We start from the raw sequence: 17,214 nt of genomic DNA, 5'->3' as shown, positions 1-17,214 counted from the left end.
TGCTGTCTAAATTGAACTTAAGACGGAGCTTATGAGATGATTGGGCGTACATAATTTTAAAAGGCTGGCCCAACATCTCGTCTTTTGCGATGGATTGCATCTTGGGAATGTGAGAAAGAGAGTAGTTCTTATTATGGTAGAAACCACAGTAAACCATTGAATGCAAAGCTTTTCCTAGCCTCTGCTTGTAAAGAATGGCCAAGTCAGCAAGATTGAAAATATGTGGATCTCTACTGTCAGTGGCATTTTTCAACTCCCTATACTAATATAGGTGACCAAATTAGAGACATAAATGTTAAAAAAGCTATGCTTTCTCTTGTTTAATACCATAAGCAGACGAGGTTATATTACCGTTCTTGTGTTATGACATATCAAAAAATTAGTTTGTCAAGTAATCTCTTACCAGTGAGTATTGTTGCGCAGGGATTTATTATCTTATTCACTTGCATTGTCATTGCTTCCCAAATATAACCACCACCTACCTTTGGCTCTTTAAAAAGAAATATTCTTTTATTTCAACTTCTTGAACCTTTCAATGAATATTACTTTTATTGTCATCATCATATTACTTGCAGAGGTTAAACTTTTACCAGCTCTACTTAACTTTGTGTTGTTGAATAAATTTTTAGCCGACAGCTTTCATGATGTAGTGCCTTTTTATCTTAACGTTTCTTTTAGCATGCCCTAATTGACATATCTTGCAGGGTCAAACTTTTTTTTTAACAGTGCATTAAGTGAAACAAGAATTTTTTTTCCCAAGTTTATATATCCATCTATTCCCTTTTTAGCCAGGATTGGCCTTAGAGAATTACAGATCTTCTTTCCTAGGCTGCAGACGTAGCCAACACTTGTCCCAAAATGTTTTCCACGGTTTTTCAGTAGACCTAGTTACAATTATCACTATGACGTTCAGGCAGAGGCTTCATCTTCCTACCACCCTGAACTAATATAATAGAAAATTTCTCTATTAATATTATCATTATTATTACTAGCTAACCTAAAACCCTAGTTGGAAAAGCAAGATAATATAAAGGGACAAGAACACTACCCTAAGGAAAACCAAATATCACATTCTTATACTAAATATGGTGCACATCAACAACTCTGCGATCTATTACTTGAAAAATCATTAATGATCCTAAGAAACGACCCACTAACTCCCAACTGTTCGAATTTTAAAATAAATGCCTCATGAATAACACGGTCAAAGGTAGCACTAAAATCCAGGCCAATCATACGAACTTGCTGACCACTATCAAGAGATTTCTGTACAGATTTGAAGATTGTGAGAAGGGCATCAAATGCTCCAAGGCCTATACGAAGACCAAATTGTAAACTAGGGAACAGTTTATTACCATCAGCAAACATATTAAGCCGTTTTGCCAAAGTACGTTCAATGGCTTTAGATAATATAGGAGTTATGGAAATTAGGTGGTAATAAGTAGGACTTGAGCTACCACACACATTTACATAGTGGTGTGACATTATCAATTCTCAAACAAGTTCTAAAAGTTCCTCTTCTCACTAACTTGCACAAAATAACAGATAACTTTGAAGCAAAGAAATCTGCAGTTTTATATGAAATAAGGGAAAAACACTATTTGAGTCTACACTTCCATAAACGTCAAGGTCTATCAAGAGAGCTTTAATTTCACGAAATCGAATAGCTAAACTAGTTAGCTTAGCCTCAGAAAAACAGGAATGAGGAAGATAAAGTTTTTCTTTACTCCTCTTACTGTCAAACACATCAGCTAAAAGGGTTGCCTTTAATAAAAGAGGAACTATTGCATCTATACCAATTAGTACAGATTTAAGGGTAATCCACCATATATGTTCAATGGTTGTACCAGAAAGGGTTTTTTCATGGTTTAAAAAAAAAGAATACATCTATGCTCTTGCACCATGTTCTACACCAATTATGATAGTTCATCCCTTACCATAACTCCCATGCAGAATGCACACCACTCAGATAACGAAATCCCCGTGATCCTTGTCCAAATTTCCAGCACTGGCATGTCATGTCTATTTAGGTGTGGCTGCTTAACTGATTTGCGGTTATTTAAGCAGCATTTGGGATACTATAAGGTTATTATAATTTCAACAAGCTGAATTTCATACTATTAATGTTGCCATTATTCCTTGGTTGTGCCTGAAAATCACTCCATCAGGAACTTCATCAATTTCATTCACTTGAAAGCATTGGAGTCGGACGTACTCCGTCACATATAGAATATCCTCTGTTCTACTTCATATAGTTTAGTGCACAAACTTTACAAAGAGTAGAATCTTGAAATATATATAACACTGGATTTTCTAAGAGTAAATTGTTGGGAAAAATATGTTAGTGGGCTTTGTAAAAAATAACATCTACTTCAGTAGCTTTAAAAACATCCAGATCCATACATAGATGATGCAACTTGAAACACTATAAATACTTTTAAGGAAAACATCAATCCCAATCAGCTAATTGGCCGACCATCTTGGATTTTTCATTGGCCAATCGACCAAATTTGATTAGTGTTACTAGGAGATCAAGTATGCCAAATTCGATTTGTATGATTTTGATTTTTTCATCTCCTACACCATAGATGAGATGATAGACTGAGGACTTAGTATTGACAATGAAGAACATAACATGAATTACTGATATCATTTATGACTGATGTAAAAAAATTAGTCAAATAAAAATAATAGATAAAGCTAAACAGAATTTTACATGTTCATAGGATATATTGCATTTTCTTGTTATAAATACATAATTTCATGCCTAAGTACCTTGTAAATTGAAAAAAAAGGAAAGATATATTTCAGGATTATTAAGCAATGGCTAAATTTTTAGTCAAAAAGGATCTTCTATTACTTTAGACTAGTAGCAGCTCCCTTTTTGGCAACCCTCTTCCTTCTCTGTTGTTTATTAAGAGAAGTAATTGTTCATTTAGTTTAGTGGTTCTCTTATTCCATGAACATTTATTATCAGGAAATTTGATTTTCGGCCTACGCAAATAATTGGCTTCATTCCCACTACACGTCGGTAAAATGGAAAATTATACTGATTTCTAACAGTAATGCAAAGTGAGTTCTGAATCCTGAGGTTCTGTTTCGTTGGTCTATCTTTAATACAATTTTGATTATAATGTATTCTCGCTTTTGTATATACAAATTTGATTGAATTTTATTAAGGAAATATAGAAAGGCAATTACCACTTAGATTCCGACTTCCTTCAGAGCCATGATTGAAAGCGTCCTTGCCCTAATTTGTATAATTTAGAGATCGATCCAAATATGATGTAGAAATTGATTTCTCTATTTAACCATGGTATTGTGTTAATTTTCATTAATACACTGACTGTATCATTAGGCAAAATTCAAATTAAAAGCAATCAATTAGATGACCTGGAGAGTTGGGAAGTTGTATAAAATACTCTAGTATGAAACACAGTGGTCTCACCAAATAAATCTTGAAATGCGGCTGGCAATTAGCTTCTGATTTTCCAATGTCTTTTAGACACTCTATTGACTTTCATTTCAATTTACTATGATTTGATCCTGGAAGGCGTGTGTATTTCATACTCTCCCATATACTTTGATGCTCTGTTGCACTGATAATAGAAAATTCTGTCTCAGATTTCCATTGCATGTTTCATATTTCTAAAGTTTTATGCTAGCGTTACCCTCATCCGTTTGCATATATCCTTGTTATCTCGTTTGAATACAGTCAGTCATGTTAAGCTTATCTTAACGAATTCAACCGACTAGCCGGCAGAAATAACACGCTATAATGTGGTTTTTGAGAAAAAATCTATATATTTTCAACTTCGCTAGGTAAATGGTAGGAAGTTTGAATATGCATATATTATTTTTTATATGGCCAAATTATTGTCTTACATTGAACCTAGAGTTAGTAACGGCTGTATAAAGTACTATGCCTCACATCATATCCTGCTAACAATGTAAATTTTCAATTATTTACATGATATGGTAAGTACCGAAGGGCTTTTCCACGTTTTAGAGTAGTGCCATCATTCATCCCACGTTGTGAATTGTAAGTAATAAAAGAGGGTTGTTTCAACGTTTCTTAGACATCTAGGTAATACTACCTATCAATCTTTAACTTCAACTTCCTTATATTTTATCCTTTCTTTGCTTGTTCTAATTATTAATTCTTTTTACTATGGTTTTACCTTGACGCGCAATTGTAATCAAGCCCTCAATACTGGACCATTTGGCTCCCAGTTTTTGCAATCCTATCTTGTTTTCTGGGCTTTAAATAAACCGAGCTATTGCTGCAGGGAAAGAGGAATTGTTCCTTGCTTTAATTTTACAAAATTATGTATAGTTTTATTGGAGCAAATGTTTTCTTCTTTTCTGTGATTTTAAGGTTTATTTTCAGGATATATCAAGAAAGTTGTAGATTCAATTTCTAAAGCAACGTGTTATATATAACATTAATTTTCATTACATGATATCTTTAATAACATTTTGAAAAAAATATTATATGCATTTTATCTCAAAACAAAGACGATCTCTCTCTCTCTCTCTCTCTCTCTCTCTCTCTCTCTCTCTCTCTCTCTCTCTCTCTCTCTCTCTCTCTCTCTCTCTCTCTCTTATATATATATATATATATATATATATATATATATATATATATATATATATATATATATATATATATATATATATATATATTTATATATATATATATATATATATATATATATATATATATATATATATATATATATATATAACTACCCTTAATTCATTAGGGAATGCCCGAAAATGTGTTACGATAAACTAATTAACTTAGTATGTCTTGGCTTACAAGTATACAAACTGAATTTACTCCTTTTCCTTTCCGTAGCTCTACAATAATGTTCCTTCGGGATTTTCCCGGCATTTTCACCTCTGCCTTTCCCATGTCTGGCTATTTTTTTCTCCTGTAAGTAAACAAACATCGTCTCTGGTCGAGAAGGGAATAGCGTCTTCTTTTAATCTTTCTCCTATATCCACACTGTGCTTACTCCTCAACCTCGGTTCCTTTAAGGGAAACAAGCTCCATAAAAACGCACATTTGGTTTGTACATAAAAATTATTATATGTACTTTCTGCATGTTTTGTCTGTTCTGCCATTCTTCCCTGAAACTTGGAGTTTTAATTGGAGGATCAGTTAAAAAAAAATAAAAAAAAAAAATTAAAATTCGATCAAATATAAGAAAATGCGTTTATTACTAGTTTATGTATTAACCATTAAAATCAAATTTACGTGTCTTTTTTTTTTTTTTTTTTTTTTTTTTTTTTTTTTTTTTTTGGCTCAAACCTCTTTTCATCTACTAGTCATCGAAAGTTCACAAATCTTCAATGGTTCCCAAAGGAAAATCTATTTATGTCAATTCAATACAGCATCTTATCTGATATTTTTTTGAATAATAAAATTTTCCTTAATCGAACAACACTCTTCAATTAATGAAAAGATTAAATAACAATGGACAATTACGAACGGATTCCATATTTTACGTGACTCGTAAATATATTTAGAGATTATCTTTATAATTGAGAAGATAAGAACCTCAAAAAGTATCAAAAACTATACATTTACATTGATTTCATCAAATAGTAGTAGTGAATAGAAATAAAAAGAATTCAGATGATTAATGATATAGAATAGATCTTTCAATTTGGAATTATAATGTCAACTATTTTCCATCTCTCTCTCTCTCTCTCTCTCTCTCTCTCTCTCTCTCTCTCTCTCTCTCTCTCTCTCTCTCTCTCTCTCTCTCTATATATATATATATATATATATATACATATATATATATATATATATATATATATATATATATATATATATATATATATATATATATATATATATATATATATATATATATATATATATATAAAGTATTGGTTTACAACAACACACTCTCAATATACTGTCAAATTATGCAAAGCTATTGTTTTCCTAAATGACTTTTTCATAATTTCAAACAATTAGCCACATGCGAAACAAGTTGAAATCAAGAAATAACTAAAAAAAAAAAAAAAAAAAAAAAAAAAAAAAAAAAATGGTTTGCTTACCAAACGAACTGAAGCTGCTATCCTCAACATAGTCAACTAAACAGATATCCATGATGCCATCGTACATTTGATAATTATTCCAAATATATAATAAATAAAAATTGGAGTAATTACTCAAAACTGTCAAAATAATATACAATACGCAAATTGTGAAACGTTTGAGTAATTTCTCTATTTTTAACTTAGTATATACTTTGGCAGCAACGTCCCAGAGGTCCTAGAATTGGCCGTTGAGAACTTCCTGGGCAAGAAGCAGAGCGACCTTGAGGATCTCATCACCTCTATCCTTGAAGGACACCAGAGAGGCATCATCGGTTCCATGACAGTTGAGGACATATATAAAGACAGGATGCTTTTGAACACCAGGGTCTTTGATTCAGCATCGAAGGATCTTTGCTCCCTAGGATTGCAAATGTTGTCCTACACGATTAAGAATGTTGCGGACAGCCATGTGTATATGGAGGCCTTGGGTATGTCCCGAACTTCAGAGGTGCAAAGAGATGCCCGTATTGGAGAAGCTATAGCGCAAAAGGATTCCTCTATCAAGAAAGCTATAGCAGAGGAGGAACTCACTGCTTCAAAATATTCTAATGCGATCTTGAAAGCTCAAGCCAACAGAGACTACGAGACTCAAAAAGCAGGATACGATAAGGAAGTATTAACCAAGAAAGCTGAAGCAGATTTAGCTTATGAATTGCAAGAATGCATCACAAGACAGAAGATCAAAGAGGAAGAAATGGAAAGTAAGGTTGTGGAGAGAAAGTGTCAAATCGAATTAGAAGAACAGGAAATTGAACGTGGTAAGAAACATGTTGAGTCTTCAATAAAACAGTCTGCTAATGCTGAAAAATACAGACTTGAAATCATCGCAACAGCGGAGAGACAGAAGGCAGTACTCGAAGCCGAAGCTGAGGCCGAGGCGATAAAGCTCAAGGGCGAGGCAGAAGCTTTTGCAATCGAGAAGAGAGCCAAGGCAGATGCTGTTCAGTTGCACAGTAAAGCAAAAGCCTATGCTGAGTTCGGGAAGGCTGCCATTTTGAACATGTACCTCAACACATTACCAAAGATGATTGGAAACATTGGTCAGGATTTGGAAAACACCAAATCAGTGACGATGGTATCCACAGGCGATGGTCCCTTAGGTGCTCACAAAATGACAACCGAAGTGATGGATATCGCAGTGAGTGTGCTAAATTTGATTAATGACATGACAGGAGTCAATTTGAAAAAGACTCTTCAGAATGCAGTTTAGGCACCTCTAAGGAGGAATTTGCATAGGAGTGGTAGCTTTTATATATAAATGCCAATCGATTTTTTATTACTAGGATGAAAATGAATCTCTTGTGAGCTCTGCTATGAACTACTGTATCTGAATTCAGTTGATATGTGTACATTTGAGCTGAAATACATCCTTTGTACACCCCTTCTTTGTATTGGCTCTGCATGAAGCTTTGAGCTTTTCATTGTGGCCTAAGTTCAAATCCTGGAGCAGAGGGAGTGTTTCTCCTTTTTGTTTACATTTTAAATGTCATGATTTTCAAATGAAAACTTATTAAAAAAAATATTACCTAGAAATGGAGAAGGGCATTGTCCTATGTTTCATTTCATAGAGATATTATAAATGTGACTCATTAATTTCACTGAGGTATTTAGTTATTTCAAATGTCATGATTTTAAAATGAAAACTTATTAGAAAAAAAAAATTACCTACAAATTGAGAAGGGCGTTGTGCTATGTTTCATTTCATAGAGATGTTATAAATGTGGCCCATTAATTTCACTGAGGTATTTAGTCATTGTTCAGAACTATATCAGAAGATTTAAATTCTTTTAAATTCTTACAGGTAAAATTTTCTTCCAAGGAAGATTTTGAAATGTCAGTTTTAAGAGTAACTTGATTTAAAATCTTATTTATGTAAATATTTATAGATTGTATGGACATTTTGTTGCTTCCAAACTTGAACTGTAAGATTATTTTTGCAGTAAAACTATTTAATGATTAGAAATCATACCCCAGATTATTTTTCTTATTGCATTTGGCTTATTGTATGTTCATTTGTTAATTTCCTGTATTGCAAAATGCAATAAACTTTACTTGAGATTCAGGAATGAGTTATATTTTGCTGAGTCTATATTTCATGTTTTTAGATAATGTATTATGAACTATTTGATTTTAAGATAATGAATTATTATTGTAAATACTTTATCAGTTAAGTAATTATGCAAACATATAGTATATGTGATTTTAAGACGGTGCAAATGATTTAATGTTATACATAAGTTGACAGTAGATACTCTGTTAGTTTAACTAAAAAGGAAGGACACCTCTTTTCTAAATGTAAATCAAGTCAGATAATATCATTACACGAGTCTTTTTCTGTCTTATAAGATAGAAGCAAGAAGTCGTGATTCCAAAATTTTGCTTAGAAAATGACTTCAGAATTTCGCGGGGGCATAAAAACAATTAGAATAGCGCCAACGTATCCCTGCGTGTCGTAAGAGGCGACTAAAAGGGACGGGACGAGGGGGCTGGGAACCCCCTCTCCTGTATTTACAATCCTGTGAGAAATCATCAAAGAGATGGACCTGGGGGGAGAGTGACTGCTCCCCGCACTTTTGTTTCTTTTGTATGATGTCGGCTACCCCCCAAAACAGGGGGAAATGCCTTGGTATATGTATGTATGTATGTATGTATATATTGAGTATATATCAAGTGTACGCTGGCATCACGAACTTCTGTTTAGTTAATAATGTTGACGATGTCGGTTCTAAGCATTTAGTGAGGAAACCCGGCTTTTCTTTATCATTATATAGTTTTTTTTCTTTTCTTTTTTTTGTATAATTTTAAATTGTTTCCCTTGTGGCGAATTGTTTTTAATTATGAAGAGGTAATACGGCAACACAATAGCTTTGCATAATTTGTCAGTATATGAAGAGCATAGTCCTGTGAACAAACTCTCTCTCTCTCTCTCTCTCTCTCTCTCTCTCTCTCTCTCTCTCTCTCTCTCTCTCTCTCTCTCTCTCTCTCTCTGTATATATACCTGTATATATATATATATATATATATATATATATATATATATATATATATATATATATATATATATATATATATATATATATATGCATATATATACATATATATATATATATATATATATATATATATATATAATATATATATATTGCCTATATATATATATATATATATATATATATATATATATATATATATATATATATATATATATATATATAGAGAGAGAGAGAGAGAGAGAGAGAGAGAGAGAGAGAGAGAGAGAGAGAGAGAGAGAGAGAGAGAGAGCTTTACAGATTAAAAATATTTTTAATTACCTCTTAGGCGAAAAAAGAAAGAAAAACAATAATATTCATATAGCCTAGTTTAATCATTTCATTAGGAAAAAAACCATGATAAAGCTGAAGACTCTGCCATATGATCTGATTTTGAGAATTTTTCTGAATTATTCAGAGCCTTTCCTTTCGCTGGGAAAAAAAATCGTTTCTACAAAAGCTATTGATAGCTTTAGTGCTATAGAATTCCTTTTCTGATATTCTATTCAAAAGCAGTAATGCTGAGGGAAGGAAATTCAAATGAGATTCCTGGGGAGATTTATTTCCCTTTTTTTGTTTTGATAAGGCTTTTTCTTCTCTAGTTTAGTGTTTTTACTCTCAATATTGAAAAGAGAGGAAAGGTTCATGAAGGTGTTAAAAGCTAACTTATTGAAAACAGTCCATATTAATGTATTTTTTTCTGAACCTCTATTATATCCTCTAATTTTCGAAACACAATAAGAGAATTACTGATCATTAAAAAGTAAGAGGATGAAAATATACTTTATTGTCTATTCTTCAGTAAATATCTGAGACTTCGAATCAGTTTCATCAGAGATAGTGAACTTTGTAATTCTGAAATTAGATCTAATCTTCGGAAACCCCATAGCTTTCCAAAATTCTGCAAAGATCATTACGGAAAAGTACCATCTAGTCTAAATTTCAGTATTTTCAGACAAAATGGAAGAAACGATGCATATTTATAAATTAGAAGCAGCTATCAAATGACAAATACATTGCCATATGATATCAACTGAAAAGATTATTCTTCATAACATATAGGCCTTCTTTAATCTTTCATTAATCACCTTATTTAAAATAGAATATATATATATATATATATATATATATATATATATATATATATATATATATATATATATATATATATATATATATATATATATACATATATATATATATATATATATATATATATATATATATATATATATATATATATATATATATATATATATATATATACATATATATATATATATATATATATATATATATATATATATATATATATATATATATATATATATATATGTATATATATATATATATATATATATATATATATATATATATATATATATATATATAAATATATATATATATATCCAAATAAGCCATATGTTTTTTATACATTAGAGTCTGGATTCTCTTAACGACCTCGGGATCAGAGCCACAGGCGAAATCACAAGAAGACAAGAGCTTCTGACTGGCCGGTAATCGAACCCTGGTCCGACAAGCTTGTATAGACAGTGACTACACTTAGCCACGAAGAAAGAAAAAAGTCAATGACAATTCTTCTGTACTTGTACATTTCGAATTCAGGTGTTTTGTACCTAGAATTGAAATCAACCCATCTTCACCCGAGTTCGTCAAGAGAATCCAGACATTAATGTATAAAAAATATTTGCCTTATTTGAATATGAAAAACACGTCTAAATGTGCAAAACATTATCATATATATATATATATATATATATATGTATATATATATATATATATATATATATATATATATATTTATATATATATATATATATATATATATATATATATATATATATACATCTATATTGTATATATATATATATATATATATATATATATATATATATATATATATATATATATATATATATATATATATATATATATTGAATATTTATATATATATTGTTATGTTAAAGTAGGTTATTTAATTGTTTATAAATAAATGCGGTCTTCGGCAGGAGTAAAAGTTAACTGCCCTTTTCATAAGAGTTCGGTGATAACCTTCGCTCCTCCTCGTCGTTAATTAGTGAATTGCCATTAACTCTTTTGTTTATTTTTCTTTCCGAGTGTTTGGTGTTTAGTGAGAGCCGTGGACGAGACTACTGCTGCCTGGAATGTTCAGTTCGGACCGTGCATTGATCACAGACGTATAGCCTAATTCAGCAGCCATTGGTAGACGCCTCTTTTATTCCCTCATAAGGAATTGTGCCTTTGAAGGATTATTTCGCTGGTGTCTTTGAGCCACCCGCGGTAAATTGTACACTTCTTTGGATCACGGACCACGTATGCAGGGGTTTTGTCACCTGCGATAGCCACCTCGCTTGTTACGTCCTGCAAGTGTATGTGTCACTTGCGACCTTCGCTTGACGTTGTTTTCCCCGCCTGAGGATTCTGCGGGAAGACGGTGCCGTCGTTCCGTCCCGGCACTGTTGGAGGTACTATTGCCGTGATCCAAGAGCGTCATCACATCTGTTACGCTGCTCGTCTGTGGACCAAGGGTCCGTGAGGAGGAACGTAGGGAGGCATTACCCAGGTAAAGTTACGATCTTTTCATTATCGTTATGGATATGCCCAGTCCGTTTTCCTGGTGTTAATGATACTCCCTCTGATGCTGATGAATGTTCGTCCCCTCTCTGTCGTCTGATCCATGTATGGATAAGTACTGTTGAGTTATTTCACAGATAGATAATACAATGTTGGGTTTTTTTACATGTATATATAAATTGTCTCTGCATAATTCTTTTGTGAAGGTATCCAAGTGTTTATACATTTAGTATGTGGCATGTGTACTTGTATGCTGCCTTGTTATGTTTTATTATTTGGTATTTGGTTTAGCTTTAAACGTTTGTGTGTAGGTAGGTAATTTTAAGGTTTTCTGCCTTTTCATTTCTCCTGTCTTCCTTATTCCTATATGTTTAGTAATAGGGTAATGGTTTGTTGATATTTGTGGGCCCGCCTTAATATATGAGCCATACTTTTGATCTGTTTAGTTTTTCTTTGTTAGGGTTAGGATTATTAGATATAGGTCAACCTTGTGTATTTAGAGGACTCTGTATAGCCTATTAGTCCTCCAGGACATTTTTGTTTACTCATTGTTGTTTGTCTTAGGAGCTTTTTGTGACTCCTGGTGCAAGGTTGAATTTATTTAAGTGTATTGTAATAAATATTGTTAGATTTTTCCAGTGTTTTTGTTCTGTCTTCCCTCAATTCACCGTGTTACATAAATAATGTACTGCCTACGATTCCTTTAAAAAATCAAAGTTGAAAGAACCAGAACTACGGCCTACACAGGTCGTAACATATATATATAAATATATATATATATATATATATATATATATATATATATATATATATATATATATATATGTATATATATATATATATTGAATATATATATATATATATATATATATATATATATATATATATATATATATATATATTTATATATATTGAATATATATATATATATATATATATATATATAAATATATATATATATATATATATATATATATATATATATATATATATAAATATATATATATATATATATATATATATATATATACATACATATATATATATATATATATATATATATATATATATATATATATATATATATATACATATATATATATATATATATATATATATATATATATATATATACATACATACATACATTCATACATACATACATATATATATATATATATATATATATATATATATATATATATATATATATATATATATATATATATATATATATATATATATATATATAATACATACATACATACATACATACATATATATATATATATATATATATATATATATATATATATATATATATATATATATATATATATATATATATCTTCTTTGGTTATTAAACTAACAAACATCACTTTCACAGATAGATAAGCGTTTCTTTAACTTCATTTTCTTAGGTGAAAATTTTAATGAAACTCCCATGACAAAGCCAAGCACATCCGAAAACTAGGACAAAGTTGAAAATCTCAATGCTTTATACACATGTAAATCCAGATGATGTTTAAAAGTTATTTAAAAAAAATCGATGCCATGACCTCTGAAGTGCATAGTAGCCATGTCATTTTCAAAATAAGTCTTATTTTCTAATTACATTTCAATTTAGTTTTATTGAAAGATGGGTACATAGGTGTAAACTTAACAGAAAAAAAATCAGTATGTTTAGAGGATGGAAAAGTGATAATTTTTTTCGTGAAAATATGATGTGTGACGTCCATTATTTTCACCTTTTTATGGAGTGGAACAACATGTTTCATGTCTTGCTCACAGGTTGAAAGGAAAATGAGATTTTTGTTTTGAACAGAAATAATACATTTTCACTATTAATCATTATAGTGATTTGTTTTGATGGATGAGGTGGAACTTGCTTCTTGTTTGACAAGGATTCAACGATTTAGTAATTTTTTTATGAATAATTTTACTTTAAAGTAAAACAATTTCCTTTTTTTTTAAGAATCCTATTTTTTTTTATCTAGGTTTATTCACGTAAAGAGCTCCTAATAATAGAAACTTAAGTGGCTAGAGAACGTATAATATTTTTGTAATGACTACTCTTATTTCCCTTCTTTTCTACCTTCCTCGTCAAAAAACCTTTCCCCCCCCCCCCACCACCACCAATCAGTTCTCTATATTTTCCACGTCCTCCCGTTATATGAGATTAACCATCTTAACTCACACCAAACAAATGGATTCGTCTTATTCTTAGTGGGCCTCAGGTGTCACCTCACGTTCACAACCCTGGACCAAAATGCTTTTCTCCTCTCTATTCCTCTACCACCATCCGTCACTTTCTGGAAGACCCCAACTTTTATATCTGTTTGGAAATCTTCCTCTTGTTATGGGGGGAGTTAATGGATCCCACAAAGAGTAGGCAGCAGCGAATATACAACTCCACTTTTACGCCTGGATAAGACTATCGCCTCTCCAACGTATCACAGCACGTACTTAGAGAGAGAGAGAGAGAGAGAGAGAGAGAGAGAGAGAGAGAGAGAGAGAGAGAGAGAGAGAGAGAGAGAGAGAGAATTTAAATACTTCCTGGTAAAACAACTCAAATGATTTCATAGTGACAATCGTATTTTTCCATAGCTTGTATACAGAACTACCTTGAGATATCTTGTTTCTAGTAAGCAGCTGATAAATAGATTATAAGTAAAAGAAACTTATGAGGACAGGCAGGAAAGAGAGAAAATTAGAAATATTTGTAGGTGTTTTACACAGTTGGGACACTTGATTGCTTTCACAATAGTTGTTTAGATAATTAAGTAACAAGGGAGTGACTAGTTAATAAAAATGTTGTGTGGAAAGGGCCTGTTGGAGCTGAATGGTAATACGATGCATTTATGAATATAACGACGCTGAAATAAGAGACACATTTAGGAAAAATTTAAGATTTGGGGTTCTGCACGAAGAGAAAACCGATGATTAATAATGATTAACATTGCCTCAATCACCTGGGGTATTTTTCTTACCAATTTTGCCTAAGTGAAAATATTTCCTAGTTGGCAACGTTTTTCTTTTTCTTTTTCTTTACCTTTCTAACTCATCAAAGGTATACTGTACATGTAGTGTGGCGTGGTTTTTGCTCAGTCATCTTGGCTGACTGTCAGTTTATAAAATATTTGCCCCGCTAATAGCTATTTCCAACCCAAAAATATTATATATTTCATAAATGTCAGTTAAAAAGGTAAGGGAATCAGACATTTATCTTTTGCTAGGCCTTTCGGAAGATTCAAATATACAAAAAAAAAAAAAAAAAAAAAAAAAAAAAAACATGGTTTAATCTATGTGCAGGTCACATTTAATCAATTCTTTCATTCTGAACCCTTACACACACACACACACACACGCACACACACACACACACACACACATATATATATATATATATATATATATATATATATATATATATATATATATATATATATATATATACGCGTTTGTGTGTCGGTATGTGTGCACTTGTGGATGTTTGTGTATGTGCTTGTATGTATGCATTTATTTATGAACGTATCTAAAATGTTTTGGTGATATTGGATATCTATATCTTATGTAGAGTAGAGGTAATTTATTTTACGGCAATGCTGATTACCACATCGACCAAAGTAGACCCTGAAAATGAAAGCGAACTTTCTTTATGAATTAGTTTTAGATTCAGTAAGAACATGATAAAATTTGAAGGAGACTCGAACATAGCGCCAACGCGATTGGAGGACGTTAACGACCTCACTAAGCCACCAAGGACTGATTTGTGAAAGTTATATAAAGGTGAATTGTCAGAGTATGTTCTTTACGATAAAAAACACTATTGAAATGAGGACAAAATATCTTTCTATTTATCTATTAAGAATTAATTTATTGATTTTGAGTTTTCTGAAAAGCTTACATCGAAGGTTATTGACGTTGATATATTTTGTTAAAAATAAAGTGGAAAACTTAAATTCAATTCAAAGCCATAGAAGCGAGGATATCCTTATAGACGTTAAAAAGCTTTCAGACTTGCCTCTGAAATAAGGTTAAAATACCACAAGCATAGAACAACTCTTCCTGACTAAGAATCTTGGCAAGGATGATCCTGCCTTTCTCACAGATAGCCTATCTATTTCTTAAGGTGTTAAAAGTGGGGCATACTAATGTTCGTATCTTATATAAAGGTTAAAGATTTCTTATATCAGTTCCAGTTTCATCAGAATATAATCTCACAGAACGTCAGCGGGGTAAGCCAAATACCTCACTGTGGTGCTCAATGAACACAGCAGTGGCCTCCCAAATAAACGGTTTAAACTCACGGTCCCAGGCTGGGATCGATATGGCGACATTTGAATGCTAGGCAAACATGCTACCACTGTACTAGCCATTAAGCGTTAATCTTGAATGTTATGGTTCATACATTCTGTTACACAAATTAACATATTCTCTTTCTAATGTATAATTTATATGTATATAGAGTGATATATTGAAATACCTTCCTTATAAATAATGAACTGTAATAATTGAAATATCCATAAAACTCGATTCGCATCCCTTTTCTTATTGCAATAATTCAATAAAAATTTTGTGCATGGCCTTAAAGCCTTGTCCTTAGCCTCTGAATCAGGCTGTAAGGAAATCTAAGTAAAGCTACTCAGGGATCTGGCAACCACTTGAACCTAGTATACCCTGACTGCCATACCGTTATAACAGTTAAGGATGGTTCTCTAGTTGGTATATCTGATCATGCCTTAATGTGATTAGAAGTGAAGACTGAGCTGACTGTCCTTGATGTGTCATACTCGTGTATAATATCTTATGCAGACTGAGATGGCCTTTTGAGGGATCTTTCGAACTTGAATTAGTCACAATTTTATAATATTGTTTAGTCTTTTTTTTTCTTTTAAATGATAATATGGACAAAGTAAAGTACCGAGTGAAAGACAAACTCTGGTTCAATATGCTTATTTGGAGAAGCTGGAAGCCTATTATATTAGTAGGGTTAACAGATCAGATTTGACTGAATGACTATACACAGTGAAGAGCTTTATGTTTCATCGGAAAAGGAATACAATATAACCATAAAATAAACCCTTTCTGGTACAACCAAGGAACATAAGTGCTGGGCTCCCCTAAATCTGTACTCTTTTGTTTAGATGTAATAGTTCCTCCTTTACTTAAACCACATAGCACTATCACTCACTTTCCATAGAAAAATGCTATCACTTTGGCTGATGCGTTTGATATTACTCATTAATTTTTTCCTAATGGTAAGAAAATTACTTTAGCTTTTTGGTCTTATGGAATTACAGCTCTCTTGATGAGTCACGATGCCTTATGAGGCTGAGACCCAAATGGCATTTATTATAATCTCCTCCTACGCCTATTGACGCAAAGGGCCTCAAGATGATTCATTGGCTAGATACATCAAAGGATAACCATTTCTTTGTGAGGTGCC

At 31.6% G+C, this 17,214-nt stretch overlaps 1 protein-coding gene across 1 annotated transcript in view; it reads left to right on the top strand.

The window, feature by feature from the left end:
* The window catches only part of LOC137617082 (flotillin-1-like), a 16,182-nt gene extending 8,852 nt beyond the window's left edge, over window positions 1-7,330 (top strand). The window contains exon 5 of the mRNA XM_068346920.1: window positions 6,280-7,330. Within this exon, the coding sequence (XP_068203021.1) occupies window positions 6,280-7,330 (1,051 nt within the window). The remainder of the gene's footprint in view (window positions 1-6,279) is intronic.
* The last annotated feature ends 9,884 nt before the right edge of the window (window positions 7,331-17,214 follow it).

This window comes from Palaemon carinicauda, chromosome 23, assembly GCF_036898095.1.
Source record: "Palaemon carinicauda isolate YSFRI2023 chromosome 23, ASM3689809v2, whole genome shotgun sequence".
NCBI classification, from domain to species: Eukaryota; Metazoa; Arthropoda; class Malacostraca; order Decapoda; family Palaemonidae; genus Palaemon; species Palaemon carinicauda.
The sequence above is the reverse complement of the archived record's forward strand: the minus strand, read 5'-3'. Positions and strand labels throughout refer to the sequence as shown.